Genomic DNA, 18,674 nt, shown 5'->3' with positions numbered 1-18,674 from the left:
TGTTTCAAGACTAGTACTTCAGTAATCTTTAAAGGGAAACATTGGGGTCTCTCTCATACAAGCAGTGAAAGGCTTTCACATAAAATGGATGAGCACACGCAGCATAGAGCCATCTTTGTGCTCTGACAAACGGATTTTTTTCATTCTTTCCTTTTCTGACTTGCTGCTGGATTCCTTTCTGAAGGAGACAGCATCATTTGGAGGGACTGTCTCACCTCAGGAGAGTCTTCAGTAGTAACATTTTATTGCTTGCGATTAGAAATGATGGAGGGACTCCCCCAGTCAAAGCTAAATTAAGAGCTTTGCCCGGGTATCTGAAATATTTTCCTAGCTTATCTTTGCTCTTTACTAAGCAGGTAAGATTAACTACAAAGGCAGCAAGGTGTACTTGCCAAAATACAACTGATAACTTTAGTGTTATAAAAGCACTCAAGGACGTGTTTAGATCATTTGATTAAGTGAAGTGTCAGTCTGGCTACGGTGTCTAAGTGCAGCAGAGTGATGAGGAAACCAAGGCTGTCTGTCAGGTCTTGGTTCCCTTATGACTTTTCCCTGACTTACTCTTTTCTTGATCTTGCCCATTACAGTAGTTGTAATGCCTAAATACACATGTACATGCCCTGGTTTATGTGGTAGGAGGTCCAAATATGGCTTCCCTTTTTTCCCCTGCAAGAAGAAAGCTGGTATTCTTTATTTTATTGAGGGCATTAGGAAGTTTTTCTCATTCTCTCTTTCTCTCTCTCTCTTTTGTTTTTTAATGTGCACACACAAATTCACAACTCAATCAAAGTAACTCATATAAATGTATCCTTAACTGATGATGGGCATTCAAATGGAAGCAGAATATGGTTTGGCTTAGCACTAACTGTGATATTTTACAGATGAATATTTATTTCAAAGATTGCATGAGTTCTTAAGTGTATCTGAACAATTATTCGCATATATGATGCACTTACATATCTTGAAATACTTATTCAGCTCAATTGTTGCAGGAATACTTACGTAGTAGTAACCTCACCTCAAGTTTATATTTTCGGTTAATATATTAAAAGTATACATAATAGCTCTATTTCACGATGTCCTTAAAAAACATATTACAGAACCTTGTAAACTAAATGTGCCAGAACTCTAATTAGGACTTTGGAGGATATTTTCAATTCATTAATTCTATAATAAGAAGCTATTTCAGATGTTTCTTTTGTGATAGGAAATGCTTAACATGAAAACGTAAATGTTACTCTTCAGTTAGCTGCATACAGCCAAATGAATAAAAGCTATGACATTAATAATAACTATACCCAGCTATGATTGATAGGCTTTTCTACAGCGAGGAAAGATTGTCTTGGATACAATCTGTCCTAACAGCCTTGCGATATGTTAATATTTTATTCAGACTAGAGTGAGGATATATTCAGATGTCCTTCTCAGCGTAAGGGAAGCAAATGGGTTGCAAACACTACTGCAGCCCTGAGGTGCAATAACAGCTGTGAAATCAGAAAGATTTTATTTCACCCTCCCAAATTACAGGCCAAGTGCATGCCAAGCACAGCAGGAGGTTAGATTTTTCCTTGGAATTTACATCAGGTTATGTTTAATGTATGTTTTTCCTCTATGAAGAGTCTTGGAGTAGAGGCAGCCAACTCGCACAATGCTCTAGAAGGTATGGCATGCTTTCCTGAGGTTCTGGGTCCTTAAAAATCGTAACTATTATCAGGCACCATGTCCGGCATCAGATCAACTTAATTTCAGTAGCTTGAAGAATCAGATGACCGAATACTTTTAAGTAAAAGAATAGAAATGACTAAAATGCCATTCTACTCATACGATAAAATATTTTACACCAGTACGGCAAGCAGGTAAATAATTATAGAAATTGTACCACCATGGAGAATCCGGTTTCTTAAATAAATCAAGCCTCGTTATTTGAGCCAGAAGCATTTAGTAATTGAGAAATAAAATCACAGTGGGACTAAGGCAGTCCTATGCCAGAGATTTGCTTGACGGCTCGAAATAGAAGAGTGCTTAGGTTTCTGATACTAAAAAGAGATTCTCAGTGCAACTTAGAGCAGAAGCTCCCAAAATACTACTTAGAATCTTAGCATCATTAAGACAAACAGAAACAACAAAATAAAAACAATAACAAAATCCAAATACACCACTATGAGCAGATCTGCATTATGGAATCACGTGGCAGCATCCTTCTAAAGATTTTACTAAATTAATACCAGTATATCAGCAGTACCAAGTATTTATTCTTATATCTGAAGTGAATTATTATACCGGCATTTAGCTGGGATTACCACTCTGGTCAACATACTTTCTCTTTGAGGAGGGACTCCAGTTGACATAATGTCATTGTTTGGCTACTTCGGCCATTGTTCAACCTGAAAATAAGCAGTATCATGAAAAAAAAAAGATTAGATGTACATATAACACAAGTGCATTACCAAGTATTGTTGAATACTACTAAACTGACATCAGTGGGAACTTCGCCTCAGCATGCAAAGAACTACAAACATGAAAGTGGCTCGATCCTGCTTTCATTCTAGCTTTGTTCACAGCCCTGCACCACTCCTGGAGAAAAAGGCCACAAATGTAGATTCCTTGGCAGAATAGAGAAGTGGCAATTGCTCCTCTGCCACAAGCATGATGGCTGTTGATGCAGAATATTTGTGTTCAAGTAGCTTTATTGGATCCTATAGTGGACATGAAGGCCTATTAGCAGCTGGATTTGGCTCTTGCGATGAAGAACATGGGAACCTTGAAGACAGAAAGATTACATTGCCAGTCCTCCCTTTCCGTACTCTCACCAAGCATTTCCTCCGGTAGCAAGAAGCACCTCCCTCTCTCAGCACAAATCTGAGATCCACCCATTATCAGGAACATAATAATAAAAAAATATATATATATATATATATAAACTTGCTTTTGTTTCCTCTTCCCATTGACTAGCGTCAAGCAAGAGCCTTGGTCATTTTCATAGTCAGTTCTTAGCAAAGTTTACATTCACAAGTGGATTTTCCGGATGCTAAATCCTATTCAGTAGATTCAGCCTCAAGTACTTGCTCCTGGAACTTCATTCCTATTTGCATTTGTGTGCTAAAGACCTAAAAGCCAAGCTCTGCTATATTTTCTGTCTCTAAATTCAGGCGAATTGATTGAGTTTTAAACCGCGAGAGAAAGTACCTCTAATAATCCCTCTGACAAACTTCTTCAGAAATACAGCACTTATGCTGTCCTCTAGTGGTAAATATATACATAAACACCTATATTCACAGCAATCCTAACACTGCTTCCCACCGTTGCACGCATTTTCAGTGACATTCTCTAACAAGCTAGCCAGCCAAAAGACAGCATTTTTTAAGCATGATCCTTACCTTCTAACATTTTAGTGAGTTTAAATGTAAATCAAGGGTAAATCTTACATGTTTCTCTTGAAAGTTAGAGGAAAATAACCCCAAGCATATAATAAGCTTTACCATTTTTATTATTTTCCATGTAATTAAGAAAAGATTAACCTTTTACTTCACGGAGGATTCCTCATTTGTTATTTAATTAGTTTGCACTAATTAATTAGAATTTTTAAGCTCTTCTGTCTCTCAGAGAGAGTGGCTTATGTCCCTTCCTTCTGCTTTTCTTTTGCTGCTCCTCTTCCTCCTCTAGCCTCCTTTCAAAGTCCTAATCCCATTTTTGTATCCTCAGCATTACACTCTTTCATTCAGTCTTTGTCTGAGAGTTTTCTTAGCTCTGCACTTGCTGGGAACAAAGTAGGACTGGAATTTACATAATATTTTCGGAGACCCTTTCTTGAAGCCTCAGTCATACCAGACCACAGTGCCAACTGAAGGAAAAGGAATTTCTCTGCAGATCCCCCCTGCCAAATTCCAACCTTTACATCGCACTGGGGGCAGGGAGGAAAAGCATGGTGGTTGAAAACCTTCAGCGTACTGTGGAGAAAGCTACTGGGAGAGTACAGGATTTGTTATTTTGTTTATTTTTATGCAGAGGATGGCTCTGCTTTCCACTTTTCAAATAGCATTCTTCACTGATGGAGGAATCTCAGTTCACACAAATTTGGTGTCCCTTCAATTTTATTGTTGAAAAGTTACTCACATTGCAAGTGAAAAAAGTACACAGGTTATTTACTTCTAAAGGAAAGAACCCTGTAACACTGTAACTTTCCCATTACTGGGATCTTTATCTTGGCTTCTATACTTAAAGATAGGGCAAATTGAATAATACTTCCTTGAATCCCTATTAAATGCATTTGTTTAAAATTTCTTTCATACACAATAGCTCTTGCTGATAAGTCTTAAAGGTTCATGTATTTCCATTAGCAGATCAATGGCTTGGCCGACCATTCCCTTCGCTTTGGCAATCAAGTAACATTCCTATGGCAACTGCACCAATTACACACTCAGAAAATAAAAGCAGTTTTAGAAAAAGAATTTATTGTATCTCTGCCTCACTAGAAGCTCACATGAAAAGGTAGATTCTCCTTTGAAAGCTAGACAACTGGCAAATGATGCATGACCATAATTTAGGAGCAATTTGAGTACACTTACTCTTACTTGAACACTTACCCTTTTAGCATGCTGGTACTCTTGGCAACTTCGGTGAACTTTGACAGGAAGTCAAGATACGGCACAGTAACTTTGCCGATATTTGGGATCTGTATTTCAGTGAACATGGATAAGAACATAGATAAGATCTGCAGTTATAACAATGATAAATATTTTTAAATACTTCTATTTCCATTATTATTTTTTTCTTTTCATAAAACGGCAAAAATAAATGTATCTTATAACCTTGCTTTTGTTCTGTGCATCATATATTATTTCTTATCAGTAGCTTGTCCAGAATTAAGCAGAGCATGAATTTAATACCTGGTAAATCCCTCAATGAGAAGTTAAAGCCTACAAGTCTTTCCGTCATGTAAGAAAAAAAGATTTATCATTTGTTTAACTCTGTGATCTTTTACATCTATTTGTGAAAGTACAGTCATTCTCATCAATGTCAGGCAACACTTCTGTAGTTCAAAAAGAATATTTAATGTATTTTGAGTGTATATGAGTCCCCATATTGATGATTTAGTATTAGCAAGGAATTTAGCAACAATCTTAGCTAAAATAGAGTTTAGAGTTTGAACTAATCAATTAGTTCAAAATGCAGCTCTAATAGTCCAGCTCATCCATGTTAAACACACAAGACTCAACAATCAAATTTATTTTCTAATAAGAAAGAAATTTTATACTCTTTCCTAAGAGCATAAACCTTAACCTCCCTTCCACTTCCCAGGCAGAAATTTAACTGCACAGTAACTCTGGTGCAGGCTGTGCTTCAGAATCCTCCCCTGTTTTGTGTCAGTGTGTAAGTGTCACTCACAATATCTTGTGAACACCCAATGTTTCTTAAAGTCCACTTTGACCATGGTTTATAAAGTGGCAAATATCAGAAGTTAGCTGAGAAACACCCAGTACAAATGAAAAGCACCTGGTCTCTGATTCAGAGTTTATAACCTAACATTTGTAACACTGAATGTATATTAATTTTTTGTTTGTTTTCTTTTGTTTTTTAATGACAGAATTTATGAGTAAACTGCAACTCTTTCAACTAGGGAGGCAAGCCACACAGACAGAATCCTCTTCTAAAATACCAGTGGCCAGAACCAGTTCACATTTCTTTTGCAAGTTTTCTACTGCTTTCGTTTGAACTACTCACATAAGGATGTGATCGTGTTTAGTATCTTTCATAATACTGGTTTGGACCCTGCTCCCATTGAAACCTGTGGAAATTTTGTTCTTGGCATCCATAAGAACAGCCTCTAAATGATTATAAACAGCAATGACATAGCATACCTCTGCCAGCATAGCATCAAATTCGGCTTGTGTTAGAGGGAAAAGAAAAGTTTCAATCACTCTCCTGAATTCACCCTTTGTGACTGTCAGGGTCTGACCAACATCAAGAGTTTGAAATGCTTTTTTCAGTTCATCTTCTTTTTCAGCTGTCTTTTGAAGTAAGATACGCCCAATGTCCTGGGAGAATAATGTGGGATCTGGGACAGAGCTCACAGATGCAGCTGTAAAATATATTAGGCAGTCATCACATGCTCCTAAACCTGGCGAAGTCACATATTTTTCTGAGAATTCAGTATAAACCAATTCATCTCTGGAGATATACAAGCAAACTGGTTATTATTTTTCCATTAATTTGAAAAAAAATGAAAACAATTGTATTTTAATAAGACACCAACACCTTTTTTTTCCTGCTACTATAGCAAAAAAGGAACTTGGAATATGCAATTATGTGCCAAAAGTTAAAACAATAATTAAAGTCACAGTACATAGGCACATTCTTTGACAATAGCTTTCCCATTTCAGACTACAGATGGGATCTCTTTGCTTTGCAAAAGTTCGAGACTTTATTAAGTTATTGAGCCTTGGGTAGAGAGATCATCTCTGAAGAGAGAGCAAAACGACTTGACAGGGCACTGTAGCTTACAGGGATGCCTTGTATTACTTCAGACACTCTGGCGCTCATTAGACCTGAATAAGAATTAAGCAAGGACCAAAGGATTTGGCCTGATATTTCTTCTGGATTAATAATGAGTCAGGTTCAACCACAGTTATGAGCATTTAATTTAATTACCTACCACACTGGGGATTTTACAAACAAATCTGAAGATAAAGTCTACTATGTTTTTTTCTGTACTTTAGTCTAGGATCTGCTCTCAAACAAAATGCAGTTGCTGCTCTCAAACAAACTGAAGTTGCCTTTAAAGGAAGCTCTGTTTACAAGGAGGAAGATAGAAAAATGTGACTTTTTGTTATTTACAGCTTTTTTTTTCAGTTTTACAGGAACCAACCTTTTATCTTGTCCTCATCCCTTTCTTACAAGAAAAGATAAAATCATGGCTGCCTTGTACATTTCATTTTAACTTTGAGCCATTCTGACAAAATTCAAATTCACAGCTGGATACAGCCTTGGTGAAATCAATAGAGCTATCACAGCTTGCTCCTACAATGAATCTGACCCTAAATCTAAAACTGCATGGCAAAGAGAGAAGGAAAATTGACATGAACTGCAATGGAGGATGCCTTGCATGATAATAATTTAGAGTCACTTGCGAGAAAAATGTCCACTTCGGGACTAGTAGCAAATTCATACTTGATTGGAACAAACTATAAATCTTGCCATTCCAAAAAATAAAATTGCTTTCCTTGGTAAGTGTATAGCCATTTCAAATGATTTCCTAAAGGATAAGATGTATATCAAGTCTGATAATGTCTAATAATTGGCAACAGTTATCTTGTAATGATTTAAGAATATGAGTGAGGCAGAGGTCCAAAGCATGAATCTCTCTCGCGATCCAATGGATTTCAAAGAAGGAAAGAAAATAAAGATCCTGTTTCCCTACCAGAATGGTAACACGAAGAGGAGTCAAGTAAGAGGCCTCCACCCTCTCTCCATAACAGAACGAGATTGATTTTGTTAGTGCCCAAAGGACCCAGGGAATGTGGTGTTCCTTCTCCCAACAGACGTGACAAAATGTGCCTCAGAAAACCATAAATGGCACAAAGGATCCTTGGCCCTGGCAGCTTGCTGTGCTGAAGGGCACCACTGACCTCAAAGTAAACAAGAGGACAGAAAGGACTGAGGGGGCAACGCTACCTGCAAAGCAGGCAGAGCTAGTCCTCTCAGCAATTAAAGGGTATTGATTTAAAGGGTACTTTGATTTAAAGTCCCAAGGCTAAGAAAACTTAGACCTCAGTAGAAACCCGTACCTGATTTAGCTGAATTCTGTCTGCTGGCACATGCAGATGCTCTGCTTTGTGTAGGCTGAGGTCGTGGGGTAAGCGTGATTCCTTGAGAGCAGGGGTGTAAGGCACCTAAGTCTTCTGCATTTGCCTCTCTAGCCATGGTCTTGCCTGGATTTAAAACAGAAGTATGAGAATACATTACAATATAGAACACAAAAAGATGCAGTGTGGCTGGCAACAGCAACAAGAGACAAAAACTGATTTATTGACAAGAAGTCTAATGTGCTGATAAAAAAAAATGACTGTGACAGTATTCAGTACAACCACAGAAAATTTTGACTCCTCTCATCTGGTCACTACTAGTCAGCTAGAACTATCACCTATGATGCTGCTTTCAAATACACAGTTTACAGTAAGAGACATTAATAAACCAACTTATTTACCAAATAAGAGAGAAGTACCTGTCAAAGAGGTTTTGGCCATTATCTTGAAGATAAGGGACATTTAAAAAATGCAACATTTAGTTAAAAAAATGCTATTTTAAATAAACAGTTAAGCTGCTTAGATGTTTATTACAGACTTTTCAGGAGAAAAATGCATGTAGCAGACACCAGCTCATTACACTAATTACTCTGTTTTATGAAGAGCTCATAGTAAATTTCCTCCTTAGGAAATCTGAGGGGAGCTACACAGCAGGTATAAACAGAAAGGCTAGTGGGGAAAATAACTCGAGGGGGACAGTACTGCATGGCACAAGCCACGGTTTGCCAGGTATGCCTCAGCGGTGGCCCACCACGGAATGCTGAGTGGGCTGCACCCACACAATTTGAACAGCACTTTGGATTACAAACACCAACATTAGGTGAACTCTTGCTAGAAATCCAGAGAATTGGCACTGCTCTGTGCCTCAGAAGTTTAGGAGCTGCTGCTCTATGGCTTATTCAGATATTCTAAGGCATTTGTCTTTGCCCCTTTGGAACGTGCTTTAAGGGCTAATGGAATAAGAGGATGAAGGTGATGGTGCTGTCATCCAGTTTCTTACACACTATTTTATGGTGATTGGTCATACAAATACTTTTAAAAAGTTTCAGTCTTACGCACTTCATCACAAGGTAGTTCTATGAAGTTACATAGTTAACCCAATCTGACTCTTCAAAGGAAATATTTCTAAAGTCTGAGACTGCATTTTCTTTTTTATAAACATAATTTGAAATCAGAAATCTGGCTCTCCCTCAGAATGAAAGACAGAGGATAGAATATTTCTTTCTCTCTAGTATGTGCCAAAGAATTGCATTTTGAAATGTCTCAAGCCTGAGGTTTCCTCTGCTTAGCTCAGATTTTTGGATTACTACTAGGAAGAAAGCCAACAAACTCACCCTTTCTTTCAACTTGAATAATCTTATTTCCATGTTATGAAATGAAAATTACATTGATCTGGGTAGACACCCCCCACCATTTAACAAGCAGCAAATTAAGTCAAAGTGGGTACTGTCCTTGGGCACTGCGACTTCATACTCTGCACCATCGAATTGTTCAAAGAGTCTCTGCTCAGGTTCTGAGCACAGCTTGGGACAAGCAGCTTCTTGGGCACATTTCAAGAGTTAAGTTGGCCAGGAGCCATTCCCAGTGGGCACTTTGCATGCAGCAAGCCTTCTAAAAGGGTTTTAGAAAACTCGATCAGTCTGGACGTGGACTTTTCCATGCCTCTTCTTCTCTGTGCCAAGAAACGGTCCCAAGAACTCTTAATTTCATAGCACAGCCCATCTACAGCAGTAAACTCTGGCAGAAGTTCTAACTCTATAACCATCCATTAAAAGAAACTAACCTCCAAGCATTCTTTCAGGTGGAAAACAACTGGTTCCTGCTCATCTGATAGATGAATAAGTGTCCTAATTACTACCATCACTAGTATGATACGCTTGCAACAGCACCCATGCAAATTTGGCTGCCTGAGAACTGTAAGCAAGCAGGGTCTGCTTCCCACATAGCAAGAGAGCTCAGATTTATCATGCTAAATGAAGGGGTTCTGGCTGCAAGAGGAGCTAAACTGTCATAAATCTGAACAGACAGCAAGGGTCTTTCTTTGAAACAAATGCAAGTCCACTCTGCCATTTCCCTTCTGACCATCACTGAGCTCTGTCTCAGGCACTGGGGTTTTACCAATAAACAGATTATGCCAATTATCTGTATCACACCCAAGCCAGAGAAAAAAAATCAGACTCCTCAGCCCTACTCTGACCTATTTACTGCTTTTCCCACACATCTTTCTGGGTTTAAATCTATTTGTTACCAAAGGACCACTTAAACAGCAAAGACACTAATGTGACTTGGCAATAAGGCTACAATTAAAAAAAAAAAAAAAAACATGTTAAGAAGCACAGCCTGCCGCCCTGCTGTTCATGGAGTTGTTTGCAAAACTTGGTTTTGACTTCACAAAATCTGGATGAACAAACTTTACAAAATCTGGATGGAGCCCTAAATGGCTCCTGTAGAAGTCAAATGCAACTGGTAGTTTTGTGTTTTTTTTTTTTTTTTGGATTCCTGAATATTTTCTGATGGAAGAACACATGCAAGTCCAGTCAATGCAGGTCTGACAATAGGCTTGCCCTTCTTTGTTCTCTTTTTCAGACTCTTCAGAAATAGCCCATGGACCTCACAGTTTTAAGGAGTTAACGTACTGGAAGTCAAAGATTACCACACAGAACAATTAAAAAGTTTTATCAGATACAGAGTTTGGTTCTCTTCTCACTTAGACCTCCGAAAACCACCAGCTAAACATCAATGCACAGATCAGGAATAAGGCAGCTGCACTGAATGGCTCCTGATTTATATTTTGCACGGAATTCACACTGATGCCTACAAATATAAGCAGTGGACCTGATTTATGATCTCTTAAGCACACTCCTTCTAATCTTAGGGCAAGATCCACAGATACTATATAAATCAGGATAGCTCTGCTTGCTTTCCTATCTTCAAGAGAATTACAGCATTTACAGCCACTGAGGGATTTGGCCTTCATTTCTTGTCATTTCAATAATTTAACTGATAAAAGCTCTCCAAGTGTCTATGCACGAAGTTCCTGCATCTGAGCCATGTTTGGCTCTAGTTACAAGATGGATGGGTCTTACACATGGATACAAATATAATTCTGGCCATTTTCAATAGAAATGTAGAAGACACTTTCTTGCTAACAGAATAATGAGGAAACATTATTTCAGACAAGCTGTTTCAAACAAACCATAGAGCCATGTCCTTTCCTTTTCTCACAAGGATAAATGAAGCTCAGCTTCCTTGCTTTTTCTATTTATTTCTGTAAGCCTCAGTATGTTGTATTGTGCTTGGCAAGGCAGATAACAAGTCTTACCTTGATTTTCTCTTAACTGCTTTTATTTTTAAGCCTATCATAGTCTGTTTCATATAACTTAAAAGAAACCTTTTATTGTTTCTTTCTCCTTGAAAGAGTGCCTAGCCTCTGTAATTTCAAAAGAAAAATTAAGGTTATGCGTTCTCCCAAGAGTGCAAAGAGCGAACAATTCCCAGTTTAAGCACAATTTGTTGTTCTCACCACGAGGTTACATCAAATGACTGGCAGTAGAGCCACATTAGTGTGCAAACTGCTGGGTGATCTGGAATGGGCTTCCACAGTAAGTCACTCTAGCATCCAAGTGTCAGGGGGAGCAGCATTTCCTTGGGGAGCCACTGTCATCCTCCACTGTTCTTGGAGTTTCCTGTCTCTGAGCTACATGGTATCTTTTGCCTACGCTTTTTACAGATAAGAAAGCCATATGCAAATCATAGGCTCTCCTTTGTATAGATAGAGTCATCATCTTGCTTTATTTTTCTCCGCTCACTAATGGCAATTATGAAATCTTTAATTATGGTATTCTCAGTCTGAAGTTGCTGCTCCTCCTTATTCTCTTTCCATGGCTCAGAAGGAAAGATTGTTTTCTAGAAAACATGTTCATGCAGAGCTAGGGTTTGTCCTACTTGTACAAAGGACAAAGAAGTTTTCTCATTTTGTACAGCCTCATGTAAAGCTGCGAAAACAGCAGTAGCTCCAGGGGAAATGCAGAACAGCAGCAAATAAACATGAAAGTCTCTTTAGAAAGAACAATCAACTGCTTCAATGCCATGTAGGCAGGAACTACTCATGTAGGTTCAGTCCATACTAGGGCAGAGCTTTTCAGATTCTGGCACGTGTATCACTCACGTAGACAATTCACCTCCAATTTTCTACCCCTTAAAAGTGCTGCTCCTATCCAAGGGGCTTAACCTCCTCACTGTGCCTGGGTACTCAAAGAAGGCAGTAAAGCTGGATGCATACCTCTCGCGGATCAGGTGGAGGGCCTGGCAGCTTCCAGTTTTGTAGACAGTGGGGAGAGCCTTGTCAGTGCAGCTGATAATGGTTCTTGAGCAAACATGGACGTTTCCTCTCCAGTTGTGTTTCGATTCTGATGAGGAACACAAAAGACTGAGAAAGGACGCATAGTTTTCTTGGCTAGAGAATTTTACGTATTTTGAGGTCAGAGACTATATAATGTAGTGTTTCATGAGAAGACATTCCCGAAACATTAAATCCAACTTGCAACACTTTGAGAAAGGGAAGTTCAAGTCACCCACAAGCACACAGGAATTCTCCTATACCATACTGCACTTCACCACTGTGATCAACGGCCATCCCAGCTCCCCGGACTCACTCTAGGATATCCAGGGATACGGTAACAGACTGTTGGCCCCTCTGCCTGGGCAAATTCTCCCTTCCGGGCTCTTGAGAATGGAAGATGCTCTTTGGGCAAAGGGGACTGTAGGGTAACAGACACATAAAAGCCTCTCCTCCCAACCAGGGCATGGAGCCTTCCCGCAGGCAGCAGGCCGTTTATTTCTTCACTATCTGCACGCAGCCCTGCAGCTGCTCCCCCCGCCGCGCTCACAGGCACCGGACCCCCGCCCCGTCGTCCAACGGCCGCCCAAAACGGGCAGCCCTGCGCCCGGGGAGGCCCCGCCGCTCTCCCGGAGACTCCACACCGAGGGGCGGTGGGCTGGGGGCAGCCCCTTCCCCGCGCAGCCCCGTTACCTGCCCGGGGCACCGCGGGCCGGAGGGGACGGAGCCGCCGGGCCCGCCGCTGCCGGGGCCGGGACGCTGTTGCCGCGGTAACGGCGGCGCTCGCTCCCGATTGGCCCGAAGAGGCCCTGTTGGCATGGCAACAGCAAGGCAGGCCGCCATTGGGGCCGGCGCTCTGCCCGCCGCGCGCGGCGCCCGTAACGGCCCCTCGTGGAAGCGTCTGGAACAGCTTCCAGGGGCAGCGGTTCCCGCCAGTGCGGGGCCGGGGTCGTTCCAGTGTAAAGCTGGGGCCTTTGGGGCTTGAGTCAGTACTACCTATGGGTGTTTATCGGCGCGGGGGACAAGCCTTGTAAAGCATTGGAAGGGGGGCTTTACCTTCACTTCGGCTTCTTTTGATTTATTCTGAAAGGGGTTCATGGATTTTGGCAGCCCGACATGAAGGCAGAGCTCCGTTTTCCACAGCCTGGCCTGAGATTTGCTGTGGTTTTTTTTTTTTTCGTAAATTGAATCAGATGTGTTGAAAAACACGTTTTCACAGTTGTTTGTAGAAAAAATACAGTCTCTGGTGGCATTGGGATGCTGTGGCCACCTGTAAGCTGTTAATGGATAGTGCTCAGACCAGGGGTTCTCAAACTACGGCCCACGGGCCGGATAGGGCCCCCCCCCAGGATCCACAATCCGCCCGCCGGTATTTGCAGAACCTCCCCGCCGGCCCCCGCCGGGGGTTGTGGGGGGAAACCAACCAGTCGCAGACGACTTCCTGCCACTTAATCCGCGCGCCGGCCTCCGCAGCCCGCAAGCACCCGCCGGGACGGGGCTGAAACCAGCGCCTCGTCCTCGACCTGCCCCCGCCAGGGGGCGCCTCTCGGCTACAAACCGCACCTCCTCCTGCTCCTCCTCCTCCTCCTGCTCCTTCTCCTCCTCCTCCTCCTTTTTTCCAAACTATAGTCCGGCCCCCGACAGTGTCTGAGGGACAGTGAACCAGCCCCCCGTTTAAAAAGTTTGAGGACCCCTGGCTTAGACATTTAGTGTTTGGGTTAGGGTCAGGGTTTAGTATTAGGGTTAGGCATTGGGGTTTAGTTTTAGGGTTTGAATTTTAAGGTTAGGGTTTAAGGTTAGGTGTTCGGGATTAGGATTAGGGTTTAAGATTAGGGTTGTTTTGGTTAGAGTTTAGATTTTAGGGTTTATGGTGAGAAGTAGGGTTAGACATTTAAGACTGGGGTTTGGATTAGGAGTTAGGGGCTAGCAGTAGTGTAAGGGTTAGCATTAGGCACACTATTTAAGTTAGGGATTGGCTTCGGGTTAGCTTTAGACACTCCATGTAGGTTAGGGTTAAATTTGGTTTAGGGTCAGGGTTAGGTATAGGGTTAGGGTTTAGGGTTAGGGTTCTTTAGGGTTAGTGTTGGTTATGGTTAGCGTTAGGGTTCAACATTTAGAGTTAGAGTTTAGGGTTAAGGTTAGGGTTAGACATGCCATTTAAGAATAGGGTTAATGTTTACGTGACGTTATGGTTAGGTGTAAATTGAGTGTTAGAGTTACGGGTCAGGTTTAGGTGCAGCGGTAGGGATTAAGGTTTAGGGTTAGGATGAGGTTCGGGGTTGGTGTTAGATAGGATATTTTTGGTTAGGCTTAGGGGTGCATAAGGGTTAGGGTTAGACCTGCGTTTAAGGTTAGTGTTAGGATTAATTTAGGGTTAGACATGTAGGCTTAGGGTCAAGGTTAGGGTTAGCATTAATATTAGGGTTAGGGTTTAGTGTCTTCAAAATGCCATGAACAAGCTTAGCGCATCTGTAGATCCTGTTGCAGATGCAGGGCCCACAGAGCACTTTAAAGCTTTGATGGTGCAAATGTTTTTGTATCTCTCTCAGCTTTCATCCGAGCTACCTTTGGATTCAATGGTAGCGCTCTTGTGGATGATGGGACTTGACCAAAAGTAGGTGAGGCTTTAATGGCTGTATCCAACATCATAGTTAATGCTCACTGTAAGAAAAAGGAGTGCTTTTTAAACAACTGCAGCTTTTTCATCTCAGAGACTTCATTTGAATTGCTTCAGGTGACTGAGTAAACAAAGTGACCGTCTGATCTGCACTGTTAAAAAAATGGTGTTTATAGCTTTATTTGGCCTGTAGCATATTTCCATGTATGTATCTTTTTCTGTCATGCTTAGAAGTCATCTGTAAGACCTTAAGTAATAAAAACAAATGGAGAAATAGATTTAGTCTCTAATGTTTCCTGCCTTTACAAACAAAAAATGAATTTCTGCCAATGGGTCTGAAAATCTTGAGAGGGCTCTTAAGCGCCCTGTTTGTACAGAGGTGATGCAGAGGTGATGTACAGAGGTACACGAAAGCCCATAGGATACTCCCAGCCCAATGTGCACAGAGGCTGTGGGAGGCCACACGAAAGCCCATAGGGCGCCTCCGAGCTTAGTACGCACTGAGGCCCCAGGAAGCTGCACAAAAGCCCATAGGGTTGTTGCAGCCCAGTGCGCATGGAGGCCCCAGGAGGCTGCACGAAAGCCTGTAGAGCTCCCCTGGCACAGTGTCCATGGAGACCCCAGCAGGATGCACGAAGGCCATAGGACCACCCGGCCCAGTGCATGTGGAGGCCCTGGGAGGCCGCATGAAAGCCCGTAGGGCCACCCCAGCCCTGTGCACATGGAGCCTGTGGGAGGCCACATTAAATCCCATAGGACCACCCTATGCCCAGGGTGCAGAGAGGCCCCAAGAGGCTGCACGCAAGGCTGTAGTGGGCTCCCTGGCACAGTGCGCATGGACGCCCTGGAGGCCTCACGAAACCCTGTAGGGCCTCCTGGGTCCAGAGTGCACAGAGGCCCTGGGAGGCCGCACCAAAGCCTTGAGGGCCCTCCTGCCCAGTGTGCACAGAGGCCCCGGGAGGCCACATGAAAGCCCATAGGGCCCCCCCAGCCCAGTGTGCAGGATGTCCCCTTGAAGCTGCACGAAAAGCTGTAGGACCCCTCCGGCCCAGTGCACATGGAGGCCTTGGGAGGCTGCATGAAAGCTCGTAGAACCCCTTTGACCCAGTGTGCACAGAGGCCTCAGGAGGTTGTACTGAAGCTCATAGGGCTCCCCAGTCCCAATACTCGTGGAGGCCCCACGAGGCTGCACGAAAGCTCATAGGGCCCCCTGGTACGCGTGGAGGCCCTTGGAGGTTGCCTGAAAACCTGTAGGGCTCTCCCTGCCTAGTGCACAGGGATGCCCCGGGAGGCCGCACGAAAGCCCATACGGATCCTGAGGCCCGGGGCACATGGAGGCCCCAGAAGGCCACACGAAAGCCCGTAGGTCTTCCCCGACTTGGCACGCCTGGAGGCTCCGGGAGGCCACACGAAAACCCATAGGGCCCCCCAGCCTGGTGCACATGAATGCCCCAGGAGGATGCACATATGCCCATAGGGCCTCCTGGCCAGGTGCACACAGAGGCACCAGGAGACTGCATGAAATGCCATAGGGCCCCCCGGCCTTGTACGCATGGAGGCCCTTGGAGGTTGAAAACCCGTAGGGCTGTCCCTGCCTGGTGCACACAGATGCCCTGGGAGGCTGCATGAAAGCCCGTACAACCCTCCTGGCCCTGTGCGCAAGGATCCCCAGGAGACCGTGCGAAAGTCTGTAGGGCTCCCCTGGCCCAGTGCTCACGGAGGCCCCAAGGGGCCTCATGAAAGCCCTTAGGACCCCTTAGCCCAGTGTGCACAGAGACCCCGAGAGGCTACGTGAAAGCCCATGGGGCCCTGAGGTCCGGTGTGCATGGAGGCCCTGGGAAACCGCACTAAAGCCCGTAGGGCCCCCCCAGCCTGGTGCGCACAGAGGCCCCAGGAGACCACACAAGTACTTATAGGGCCCCCTTGGGAGATGTGTGCACGGAGGCCCTGGGAGGCCACACTAATGTCCATAGGGCACCCTGGCCTGATGCACATGGAGGGCCCAAGAGTCCGCACGAAAGCCTGTAGGGCCCCTCCGGTCCGGTGCACATGGAAGCCCATGGGGGCTGCACGAAATCCCATAGGACCCTCCCAGCCTGGTACGCATGGAGGCCCTTAGAGGCTGCATGAAAGCCCGTAGTGCTCTCATGGCCCAGTGCACACGAAGGTCCTGGGTGACTGCACGAATGCCCTTAGGGACTCCCCTGGCCTGGTATGCATGGAGGCCCCGGGAGGCTTCATGAAAGCCCATAGGGCCCCCCTAATCTGGCACACACAGAGGTACTGGAAGGCTGCACGGAAGCACGTAGGCCCCAGCCCAGTGCGCACAGAGGCCCAGGAGGTCTCATGAAAGCCCATAGGTCCCCCATGGCGTAGTGCATATGGAAGACGCACAGAGGCCCTGGGACCCCACACAAAAGACCGTAGGGCCCTGCTGCCCAGGTGCGCATGGAGGTCTCCAGGAGGCCGCATGAAGCCCCGTAAGGTCCCTGTGTCCCAGTGCACACGGAGGCCCCAGGAGACCGCACAAAAGGTCGTATGGCTCCCCTGGCCCAGCGCGCGTGGAGGCCCACGGAGGCTGCATGAATCCTGTGGGGTCCCCCCGGCTGGTATGCACAGAGGCACTTAGAGGCTGCAGGAAACCCCATGGGCTTCCCCGACCTGGTGCGCACGGAGGCCCCAGGAGGCCTCACAAAGGCCCATAGGGTCCCCCGGTCCAGTGTGCACACAGGCTCCGGGGGGCCGCACCAAACCCATAGGGCCACCCCGACCTAGTACGCACGGAGGCACTTAGGGGCGCACGAAGACCCCGGGAGGCCGCATGAAAGCCCTTAGGGGCTCTCCAACCCCATGCACACGGAGGCCTTGGGAGGGTGCACAAAACCCCATAGGGTCCCTCGGCCTGGTGTGCATGGACGCCCTTAGAGTCTGGCGCCCAAGACCCGGTGTGCATGAAGGCCCCAGGAGGCCGAACAAAACCCTGTAAGAGGCACAACAGCACAGAGGGAGTCTCTTCCCCGGTTTCTTTGTGGCGCAGGGAGGATATTTTGGTTTCTTTGGGTAGCAGGGGAAGCATTTCTGGGCAGAGGTGGTAGGAGATATCAAAGGGGATGCTGCCAGTTTGAAAGCTCAGAGCTGGACTACAATTAGTATCTGTAACCCCATCTCTGACTCTTCTTTTTGGAAAGAGACAATAGGATTCTCGTATTGCAGATCCAACCTGCCCTGTCCACTGGCATCAATCTGCATTACCTGAGTTGGGATAGAAAGCATCGTTTTCTCTTCCTTTGTGATTCCAATGAAAAGGCACCCTAGGAAGGGGGACACTGTTAAGTGAAGACATCACTGGGGTTAGATGGTAAAATGTGACAAGAATTCCTTTTTTTTGTTGTTTTGGGTGCACCTGCTAGAGATCTAGCATGACTTCCAAAGAGCTTCTGAAAAAATGTGCCAAACTCTTGTGGACTTCACCTGCCTCTTTAAGCATCGCTCGCCATGCAAAGACACAAATTCAGGACTCCAAAGTCCACTGTTAGAATTGCCATAATGATGAAGAACTTGGGCTAAGACGACGCCCTGGCTGCATGAACCATAAAAAAGCCATACAAGACCAGTCCTGTCATGGCTGTCAAGGGATAAGCTTTGGTCTGGAAAGCTGGAGAAAAGTGAATCTCTCCATGCTCTAGAGTTGACTACCTCCACTGTCACACACATCAGAGACCTGAGTTCACTCAGCGAACTTGGCATGCTGATTCAGGAGACTCTTTATTGCCCTAATTAGAGGTCAGCTTTTCTAACTGAGTGCTCTGCAGAGAAAGACAGGCTCAGAATTGCAGCCTTAGCAGGCAGCAGTTAAGAGCTTCTTCGATGCTGGTGCTCCAAAAACCGTAAGCTTCCTTGGGAAGACCCTGAAGCT

The 18,674-nt window shown here is 44.4% G+C and overlaps 1 protein-coding gene across 1 annotated transcript in view; it reads right to left on the bottom strand.

The window, feature by feature from the left end:
• The window catches only part of EFCAB6 (EF-hand calcium binding domain 6), a 100,817-nt gene extending 92,764 nt beyond the window's left edge, over positions 1-8,053 (bottom strand). Inside the window, exons 1-4 of the mRNA XM_088525624.1 lie at positions 7,785-8,053; positions 5,859-6,079; positions 4,584-4,672; positions 2,318-2,384 (exon numbers count right to left, since the gene is read on the bottom strand). Coding sequence (XP_088381750.1) covers positions 2,318-2,384; positions 4,584-4,672; positions 5,859-6,079; positions 7,785-7,959 — 552 coding nt within the window. The 5' untranslated portion in view covers positions 7,960-8,053. The remainder of the gene's footprint in view (positions 1-2,317; positions 2,385-4,583; positions 4,673-5,858; positions 6,080-7,784) is intronic.
• Between the last annotated feature and the right edge of the window lie 10,621 nt (positions 8,054-18,674).

This window comes from Tinamus guttatus, unplaced genomic scaffold (assembly GCF_059628265.1).
Source record: "Tinamus guttatus ecotype Peru unplaced genomic scaffold, ASM5962826v1 Tinamus_guttatus_pri_ptg000229l, whole genome shotgun sequence".
Classification (NCBI taxonomy): Eukaryota; Metazoa; Chordata; class Aves; order Tinamiformes; family Tinamidae; genus Tinamus; species Tinamus guttatus.
The sequence above is the reverse complement of the archived record's forward strand: the minus strand, read 5'-3'. Positions and strand labels throughout refer to the sequence as shown.